Below are 10,746 nucleotides of genomic sequence, written 5' to 3'. Positions count from 1 at the left end.
GCCGAACACTCGGCCGCGTCCAGTGAGGCGCTGACAAGATAATCACTCGCTCCTGATATCTGATTTGCCACCTCTAAGACCTCCGCGGGCAGATCCCTGTCTTGGAGGGCCTTATATAGAGCGTCCCCCCACGAAACCATGGCTTTAGCCACCCAAGTTGCCGCAAAGGAGGGGGCCAGAGCCGACCCTGCTGCCTCATATACCGAGCGGGCAAGCCCGTCCATGAGGCGATCAGTTGGGTCCTTTATAGAAGAAACACTGGGTATCGACAATAGCGATCTTGATGCTAAACGTGATACCGGTGGGTCCACTACTGGCGACTCTACCCAACCCTTATGGAGCTCAGGAGGAAACGGATACTTTGCTTGCAGCGCTTTTTGCATTGCAAAACGCTTATCCGGGTGTTCTCTATGTTTCTGGACTAGCTCCTCAAACTCCGGATGCGTGGCAAACCTTCTATGTGGTCGCCTGGATTTCTTGAAAGAGACCTTGTGACCTGAGGCTGTGGGCACATCGTCCTCGATCTCTAATGTCTGGTTGACTGCCTCAATGAGACTGTCCACCGAGTCCTGGTACCCCAGGCTTTCTAGATTCCAGGCCTCCTCCTCCTCGCCCTCATCCTGATCGCTCCCTGAGCTCAGCGACGGGGAACGAGATGCCCTAATACCCGCCGCCGAAGCCCCGGAGGGCCCGGCCGACGGGGAACGAGCCCTTTTGATATGAGCTTGCCTGGTACTGGAGCGGCCTCTAACGGTTGGAGGGTCCTGAGACGAGGACGAGCTATCTCCCGCTGGCAGACCACCATCCTTGTCCCTGCCCGGGCCTTGAAGGGATTCAATTGCCCTTGTAAGGGACAGCATAGAATGCGATAAGGACACCGCCCATTCCGGGGGGTCCTGACCCCTGGGTTCTGAAACAGTGGGGGGCTCCTGGGCGCGCTCCGACTCGCAGGCTTCACAAAATTTACCCGCCTGTGCCTTTGGCAGCCTGACCCCACAGGACACGCAAACCGCGTATAGGAAAGAGTGAGCTTTCCCTTTGGCAGACATACTTGCACAAGCTGAAGGCAGGGTAGAAGGAGGAGGAGGGTAACCCCTTCCCTGACAACCAGTGCGGTTCTCCAAACGGAGTTGCACTTACCCACCGGCAGCGTCCCACTCCTGTTTGAAGTACCCCGGGAAACTCCGGATGCGTGGACGCGAGGTGGTAGGGCGGAAGTCTCCTCTCCGGGACTTGTGCGCCCGCCGTTCTCCACCCCCTGACCTCCAGGCCTCCTGCTCCTATACAGAGCGTCTCCCCATGCGACGTCAGTGGGCGGGACTTCCGGCTACCACCGGAAGTCGGCGGGCGGGGCCTCGCGCGATACTCACGGGCCTCCTCCTGCAGCGGGGTCCGCGGCCGCCGGCGGGCTTCCGGCCGCACTCCGGTACACGCGGCGTGCGGCGTCCGGGTGCAGCGCCACTCTGGGCAAACGGCCTCGACCTCTACCGTTACTCACCGGGGCAAACTTGCGGTGCGCTCCAGGAGAGAGGCGACGGGCGAGCGAGAGAGACGGATCTCCCTAATATTAAAGGTGAGCAGGGCCATCCGCCGTGGGCTCCATCCCCGGCAGGGGGGGGGGGGGACTTCTGGTACCGGTTTCTTCCCCCTGTACTCGGCCACGTCCAGTAACCAGACCCCTCGGCTCACCTGCGCCTCCAATTCAACCCCTGGACTCACTACCTAGGGGTGGAAGGGGCCTCTATAAATTGTTGTTGTAGGAGAGGAACAACGTGGAGGCTGACCCCTGGGTTCTGCTCACAAGTGCTCGCCTGATGAAGTTATGGGGAAACCGAATCCTCTTATCAGGATGCGTTGCCCCTCTTTAAAAAATAAAAAATAAAAATGGTTGTCTGGAAAAAAGTCCCAGATGTGTCCCTCGGTGCAGGAGAGGACACGTGGAGGGTTACTCACACGTGGTCGCCCGTTGATGATTTGGGGAGATCGGACCCTCTCTATAGGATCCGTCGCCCCTGTCTTATCTTCATAGAAAAAGGAGGGAAAAAAAAAAAAAAAAAAATCTAGTCTGGAGCTCCAGACTGCGTGTGCCTCCATCAGACACTAAGCAAAAACTGAGTTACGCCCGGCCTAGGGGCGAGGGTGTATGCGGCGGAGGAGGAGCTAACTCTTTTTTTGTACACTTAGTGTCGGCCTCCAGACGGCAGAAGCACACACCCACAGTCTCTGTGTCCCCCAATGAGACGAAGGAGAAATTATGAATGGAAGAAAGGATGTGATTCGGGGTCCCAGGGCCAATATACCTGTGTTTAATCTATCCATGACGTGCATGCACTCCATGTTGTAAGTTTAATAATAAAAGTAACCTGTTCACATTCATGTCATAGGTAAATTTATTAATTGGACACAAGGGTTGTTCCTGTGTGGGGTGGTCTCCAAACTGTAATATACAAGGCATGATCACATATGCATTGTGTTACTGTGTCCTTCTCCCTAACAGATGATACGGCAAGCATATTTACACATTTCACTTTCATAATTCATGCTCTAAAGTCCTTTTCGTGTGACGTCGCAATGTGATTTGATGTTGGGGTTCACTCCACTGAAAGTCATAAAAATAATGGCCACCAATCTATTCGAGCTGTACAAATGTTTTTAGCTATACAATCTTTGAGCAAGCAAAAAAATTATATATAAATCAAGTTTGACACAAAAAAATATTAAAACAAAAACAGCATCTGCAAAAAAAAAAAAAAAACAGAACAAAAATAAACCTGCAAACCACATTAGATATCCTCTAAGGAAATAAATCAATAGTCATCAAAATAAGGAGTAAAAGACGAAACCCACAGTTAATATCTAGTTTTGCCAGGCAGTGCAGTCACCTCCAATACGCACAGTGTCAGTAGTACTTACATTACAAAATTAATGATACGGATTGCATTTTGTTTTGAGATATTCAGTCTAAAATGTGGGATAAAACACACAAATCCTGCTGCTCATATCACAAGGGTAAAAGCTTGAAAATGATGGAAATATGTTGGTTTTCGCCTTTCTTGGAGATGCGGGTTATAAATCACGTGCTTGTGAATGCGGCGACTTAAGCTGCACTTTTTCTCATTCACTCTTCGTTATGATGATATAATACTCCATGCAAAGATTTACCTTTGTTATTTTGCGCGTTATACTGCGATACACTACACAGTAAGATAGTCTCACTTGACTAGTCACAACTGTCCCCAAGGGGTCGCTCTGATGACACAGTACTCCGCGCACAGTGATATTTGCACATTACAGATGGCTCACTTCAGTCTGTCCTTTACCTCTTAGGTCTTCAGTCTCAAACAGTTATTCAAGCCGTGGCGCGGAGGTCAGCATTGCTTTTCACTTTTGTTCCCTTCCGTAATGACCACCTCCTACAGTATTAGTATCTGCCCAGCACAAAGCCCCCAGACGTCACTTTGTTCCGTTCCCTTATACTTGCTATAAAGCACCGGTGGCACCGTCTGCTTCCACCGAAAGGGTGTTGTTGGTCTGCTCCCTGCTAGGCATGGCATGCATAATTCGGTTTGTGAAGTGAAAGCGTTGTGTTGCCTCGAGACACACAATAAAACTTCATGCTGGGAGTCTTGGTTCAATCGTTAAGGATAATTCATACAGAGTATCTTCATCCAAGATCCACGACTTGTCCAAGAGGAACTGAGTAACCTTAAGTACAAAACAAAGAAAGGTTGATTCATAATATACAGCACAATATGAGATTACGGAGGAATATTTAGTAATGCAGCTGTACCAGTCATCCGGCATTACTGGACTCAGGAGAATAGAGTTCTGGCTTAATGTACATAGGGGCTGGTCAGTATTGACGCCCTTGTTAATCTTTATTAGCGCATTTAAAAGGGAACATGTCAGCTAATTCATACTGCCAGAACAGAGTACAGTGCATGTGCAATTCTCTCCATTTATTTGTATTGGCCCAATACTGAAAATGACGAGACCTACATCTATCAACATTTCTAGCATATGTCATATATGTGGCAGATGGGACAGCTCTCTTATGTACAGGCAATAGAATGTTTTAGTCATCTTTGATTTAAAGGGGATGTCCACTACTTGGACAACCCCTTCTGAATCCATCCCCTCCACCATTGAAATAATAATACCTATGCTCATCTCCAATGCTGGCGCCGTTTGGGGCTCGCATAACTTTATGTCATGCGATCACTGCAGCCAATCAGTGCTGACTTCACTCTCCTCTTCTACAGACAGAAATTGACATCTGGATGAATTGAGAGCTGCGGCTGCTCTATCACTTCCTCCTGATGGTTTGAAGGAGGGAAGAGTGAAGAGGTCGTTGAGTTAAGAGGCCGTTGATTGGCTGCAGGGATCACATGACAATTGCAATGGAAATATATAGATTCACTTCCATATATACTAACAGCTAATACTTAGATTATAATCAATTGCTTAAAGTGAATCTGTCACCCCTTTTTTGAGATATCATATAATTATATCATTCAATTGTGTGTCACATAAGGATTCTCTTAGTACTTTTGCTTCCCCCTGACCCCGCACCTTTTTTTTTTTTAATCAGATCTTTTTTATTAAACATTCAGGAATCAATACAGAAAGAATAAGACATCTTATATAGCTAGTAAAAATTACATTGAGAGCAGATATTATTTAAAGGGTAAAACTCTTCCTGTGTAAGAATAAATAAAAAGAAGAAAATCTCAAAACACAGATATTTGCATAAAATTGAGCCTATAAACAACATGGCTCCACAAATAAACAAAAATCAAAATTATACATCAGTGCCTCAGTTCAGTGGGAAAACCATCCCCGCCAGCCGCGCCACTCCGCATCATATTTCGCCCCCCCCGCCCCCCGCGGATATCAGGTCCAATCCACCCCAGCCCCCTCCCACCGCGCCACTCAAAATCCACTTCACCACAAAAGGCACTAGACTTTATTTTCACCCCCCAAGCATCCCATCACCGCAAGCACAACAGCAACTGGTCCAACATCGCTTCCCGTACCAGTGCGCCCGAGGGGAGACCCGGTGACTCCATCCATGGCTGCCAAATTTTGTAAAACTTTCTTATTGCATTTCTTTTTAAATAAGCCCCCCTTTCCAATCTGATGACATTATTTAGTTTATTTTTAAGCTCTGACAATGTTGGTGGCATAGGATCCAACCAATGATATGCAAGTATCTTTCTTGCCTGATATAGGATACGTGCTATTCCCAGGGCCACTGCAGAATCCGGGTCAACCCCCTCCTCCCACAAATTCAACAAACATAGATGAGGTGACGGTCGTATTGTAATATGGTATACCTGGGCTATGAGTCCCAGGGTCTGCCTCCAGAAATCCCCAATGTGCCCGCACTCCCACATAACATGCATCAAGTGGGCATCATCCTGCCCACACCTAACACATTGTGTATTGGGCCTAAGTCCCATTTTAAATAATAAGCTGGGTGTTTTATATAACCTGTGAATGAGATATATTTGCGAAAGCCGCTGGCACTCAGAAACCGCCATTTTAGGGACCTGTTCTAGAATATCGGACCACTGGTCCTCCGTCAGGGGGATAACGTCCCGTTCCCACTTATTCTTAGCAGCAGTCAGTGGATATGTCTCCAGATGGGCAGGCAATAATCTTTTATATAATTCAGAGATAAGTCCCCTAGAAGACTCAGATGTAAGTAGCATATGTAGTGTTTGATTATGTGTCACTATCACCAGATTTATCCTTCTCTGTTTTTCCAATGCATGTCTTAGCTGTAAGTACTGATAAAAGAAGACATGTGGGAGGTGAAATTCTGTTCTCAATTGTTCAAAACTCTTAAGAGTATTATTTTGCAAAATTTGTGACACCAGATAAATCCCTTTATCTTCCCATCTTCCGAACCCCACCAGCTTTTTGATCTCTTGCAAATCCGGATTTTGCCACAATGGCCACAACTCCGTAGGCCCATTTATCTTCAAAAGAGACTTACCCCTATCCCACACCTTGAAAATCATAGCCAACGTGGGGTATCGTGCCCCATTTATCTGCCGTCTTCCCACCTCCAACCGGCACCCTGGATATTTCCATACCGATCCTTCCCTCACAATATCACCACCATTGTCACACGCCCCATCTCTACCCCAACCCTTAAGATTTTACATCTGGGAGGCTATAAAGTATATGAATGGGTTTGGCACCGCCAATCCTCCCTCCTCCTTCCCTCGCTGCAGTATCTCCAAGCGAATCCTAACCTGTTTTTTCTTCCAAATTAATTCCCGGAATAATGTATTTATTTTTGCAAAAAAGTCCCTACAGATCCACACCGGAGAATTATGTATCAAATATAATAATTGTGGCATCATTACCATTTTGATTAAGTTAGATCTACCGACCCCGCACCTTTCATGCATAAATACCTTTTTTATATCGGTTCAGATGTATGTAAACTGCCACGGTCCGGTCCGATGGGTGGGGCTTATTCACCTGCCCCCCCCTCCCTGTCTTGCTCTATGCATTTCTTCTTGTGTATTTCTTCTACTAACCGCCAAGAGCAAGCAACACTACTCTGTCCTCCTTCTCCTGGACCTGTCTTCTGCCTTCGACACAGTGGATCATTCCCTCCTGCTACAGATTCTCTCATCTCTTGGCATCACAGACTTGGCCCTATCCTGGATCTCAGCCCGAACATTTAGTGTCTCCCTCTCACACACCACCTCCTCACCTCGCCCTCTGTCTGTCGGTGTTCCTCAAGGCTCAGTCCTAGGACCCCTACCCATCTCCATCTACACCTTCGGCCTGGGACAGCTCATAGAATCCCACGGTTTGCAATATCACCTCTACGCCAATGACACGCAGATCTACCTATCTGGACCTGACCTCACCTCCTTACTGATCAAAATCCCACAATATCTGTCTGCTATTTCAGCCTTTTTTTCTGCTCGCTTTCTCAAACTGAACAAGGACAAACCAGAATTCATCATCTTTCCCCCATATCACTCTACCCCTCCACCAGACCTATCCATCAATGTCAATGGCTGCTCGCTTTCCCCAGTCCAGCATGCTTGGTGCCTTGGGGTGATCCTCGACTCTGCCCTCTCTTTCAAACCACATATCCAAGCCCTTGCCTCCTCCTGCCGCCTCAAACTCAAAAAATATTTCCCGGATCCGCGTATTCCTCAACCATGAAACCACAAAAACACTAGTGCACGCCCTTATCATCTCCCGCCTCGACTACTGCAACCTCCTACTCTCTGGCCTCCATTCTAGCACTCTGGCACCACTCCAGTCCATCCTACACTCTGCTGCCCGACTAATACACATGTCTCCACGCTATTCTCCAGCCTCCCACTATGCCAGGCCCTTCACTGGCTTCCTATTGCCCAGAGGCTCCAGTTCAAAACCTTATCCATGACATACAAAGCCATCCATACATCTATGACATGATCACCTGGTACCTACCAGCACGCCACCTTCGATCCTCTCAAGATCTCCTTCTCTACTCCCCCCTTATCGCTTATTCCCACAACCGCATACAAGACTTCTCCTGTGCTTCCCCCATACTCTGGAACTCTCTGCCGCAACACATCAGACTCTCACCAACAACGGAAACCTTCAAGAAGAACCTGAAGACCCACCTGTTCCGACAAGCCTACAGCCTGCAATGATCCTCAGTCTACTGAACCACTGCACAACCAGCTCTACCCTCTCCTAGTGTAGCCTCACCCATCCCTTGCACATGTTTATTGTATTTGTCTATATTTCCCCTTTTCACATGTAAAGCGCCATGGAATAAATGGCGCTATATAAATGCATAATAATAATAATAATAGGTCCGTGGCAAGTTAGGAATTCCCCTGCAGTTGATGTGTCATGTTTTTCAATTAAAGAGAGGACTCCTAATTACCAGAGAACTAACATTTACTATACGACAGCGCGCTCCGATCTTACATTTTTTCATATTTATCCCATAGCACAGTCACCAAAGCTCATCTCTTAAGGAATTTATATATTTTATATATACAGTATATAAAAAAATAACAAGAAAAGGGCGCTATAGAAGACAGAAGAAAATATATTCAAACAACGATAGTGCTAGAATAATTTTGCTTGTTCACGTTCGGTATATATACCATTGGTTCTACAAAGGTGGATTAAAGAGCAAGTGTCACCACTGTGACATATCCACCTTCACAACAATCTCTGATTGTTCCAATGCGCCTGATATAAAAAAAAATTATGTACGGTAACTATATAATGTTCTGCAACAGTTTTGGGTGAAAGCCCTCTGTGTCTCCATTATTTTCTGCATTTTACTAACAAACTTTTGGTAGGTTAGAAGAAACAAAACGGGGGGGGGGGGGGGGGGTTGGAAGGCAAACATGACTGTAGGATCAGGCTACACTGAAGTTTGTTACAATGATAGATAGGAACTGCAGACCATTAAAAAACTACAGTAGTTTTATATTAAGGCTATTTAAATTGATGTGTCAATTTTTTTTGTCCAAATGGCCTTAGCCTATGAAATGATGTGTATGACAAGCCTGATCTGCCTATAAATTATATGGATGTTATTACTATAGGTTGATTATAATGAGGCCAATCTGAGCTACTGCCCATCGCCAGATTGTCCTCATTATAATGTTTTGTGCACATGTATCCCGGCAGCAAGCTTTCCTGACGCTGCAGACGATACAGAATCGCGGCGCAGCTCCAGAGGAGCTCCCGTCACCTCTACTATGACATGACAGTGTGATGACGTCATCAGCTGGCACAGATGCGATGATGTAATCATGCTAACATGTACGTGCTGACCAGTAGAAGTGGAGCCTCGGAAACTGGAGCAGAGTGCCTGGGGAACGGGAATGAGATGAGTACGGCTGTGTGTGTTGGTTTTTTAATTATTATTACTGTTATTATGTTTATGGGATGTGAGGGTTCGTACTGTATATAGGAGGTTATGTGCAGGCTCATACTGTATATAGGAGGCTATATAGGGGCTCATACAGTATATAGGGAGCAATGTGGGGCTCATACTGGATATAGGAGGCTACATGAGGAGTGCTCCCACTGTATATAGGCAACTATACAGGGGGCTCATACTATATCTAGGAGGCTATATGGGGCCTCATACTGTATCTAGGAGGCTATGTGGGGGCTCATACTGTATTTAGGGGACTGTGTGAAGCTTATATTGTATCTAGGGATCTATGTGCGGGCTCATCCTGTATATAGGAGGCTATATGGAGGCTCATACTGGATATCGGGAGCTATGTGCGGGCTCATACTGTAAATAGGAGGCTATTTGGGGGCTCACACTGTGCATAGGGAGCTATGTGGGGCTTATATTGTATATAAGGAGTTAGGTAAGGGCTCATTCTGTATATAGGTATGTATATGGAGTCTTATACTGTATATACAGAGCTATGTGGGCCGCATATTGTATATAGGTAGCTATGTCGGGGCTGTGTGTGGACTCATACAGTATTTAGGGGGCTGTGTAGGACTTATACTGTATCAAGGAAGCCATATTTGAGCTCATACTGTACATAGGTATCCCCCCCTATTTTCTTGTTGTTGGTTTGTGGCTCACCACCACTGTTGCCGTGCACGCTTGGTTATGTCCGCCATAATTTTTCTGTGTTCATTGTGATGGATTAGGCTGCTGTGCACACACACGGCAGCCCCACCCTGCCCCAAGCTTTATTTAATTGTGCACCTGTGTCTGGACCAACATCGCCCTTCATCTATGTTTGCTGGTTGGGCAATGTGTGGAGGCCATTCCTGATATGTCTGTGTTCAGACCTGGTTGGCCTTCATCTGCACTTGCTTCTTCTGGCTTCATGGGAGCGATCCAGTAATGTTCAGGTACAGATTGCACTTGATATGGTCATGCTCTAAATGTATTTAGGAGGCCGTAATGGCACAGCATTTATTAAAAATATATAGAGTAGGACCCCCCCATATGAGATTGCCTTGGCGCGGCGGGGTGGCTCAATTGAATTAATCAATTTTTTTGCTAAATATCTCATTTTTGAATACAATTAGACATTATGTGCATATGCACTCCAATTTATGCGTTCTAACCTTAAGCAGTGCTGGCTTCCCCCCCTATTTTCTTGTACATAGGTAGCTATATGGGGGCTCATACTTTATATAGGGAGCTATGTGGGCCTTATATTGCATATAGGTATCAATGTCGAGGCTGTGTGTGGACTCATACTGTATTTAGGGGGCTGTGTGAGGGCGCTCATACTGTATATGCCGAGCTATGTGGGGGCTCATATTGTATATAGGGAGGCTGTGTGGGGGCTCATATTGTATGTAGGGGATATGTGGTGGTATATTGCCTGGGCCTGTGAGCAGTTATCCTCATTGCAGTACGGCTTATGGTCAGGCCATATAGGGTTTATATATATAACATAAGAATTAAGTGTATACGGATGTTTTTTGGCTTTAATTGCACTGCCACGTTACTGCCTTTCTTTTTTTGACAAGGACATTATAAATATTTCTTCTTGAACTTCGTCAGGCTTTTTTTCTGGTCAGATTCAGATTGTTGAAAAATATTGATGATTAAATATATACTGTATATATATATATATATATATATATATACAGTGGGGCAAAAAAGTATTTAGTCAGTCAGCAATAGTGCAAGTTCCACCACTTAAAAAGATGAGAGGCGTCTGTAATTTACATCATAGGTAGACCTCAACTATGGGAGACAAACTGAGA

The 10,746-nt window shown here is 46.0% G+C and overlaps 1 protein-coding gene across 2 annotated transcripts in view; it reads right to left on the bottom strand.

Annotated features, from left to right (window-relative positions):
• Positions 1 to 2,372: 2,372 nt before the first annotated feature.
• The window catches only part of RASGRF2 (Ras protein specific guanine nucleotide releasing factor 2), a 469,786-nt gene continuing 461,412 nt past the window's right edge, over positions 2,373 to 10,746 (bottom strand). For both annotated transcript variants that reach the window (XM_073581445.1, XM_073581523.1), the window contains exon 27: positions 2,373 to 3,705. In XM_073581445.1, the coding sequence (XP_073437546.1) occupies positions 3,613 to 3,705 (93 nt within the window). In that variant the 3' untranslated portion in view covers positions 2,373 to 3,612. The remainder of the gene's footprint in view (positions 3,706 to 10,746) is intronic.

The sequence above is a fragment of the Dendrobates tinctorius genome, unplaced genomic scaffold (genome assembly GCF_039654945.1).
Source record: "Dendrobates tinctorius isolate UK_male_01 unplaced genomic scaffold, ASM3965494v1 ptg000003l, whole genome shotgun sequence".
Classification (NCBI taxonomy): domain Eukaryota; kingdom Metazoa; phylum Chordata; class Amphibia; order Anura; family Dendrobatidae; genus Dendrobates; species Dendrobates tinctorius.
The sequence above is the reverse complement of the archived record's forward strand: the minus strand, read 5'-3'. Positions and strand labels throughout refer to the sequence as shown.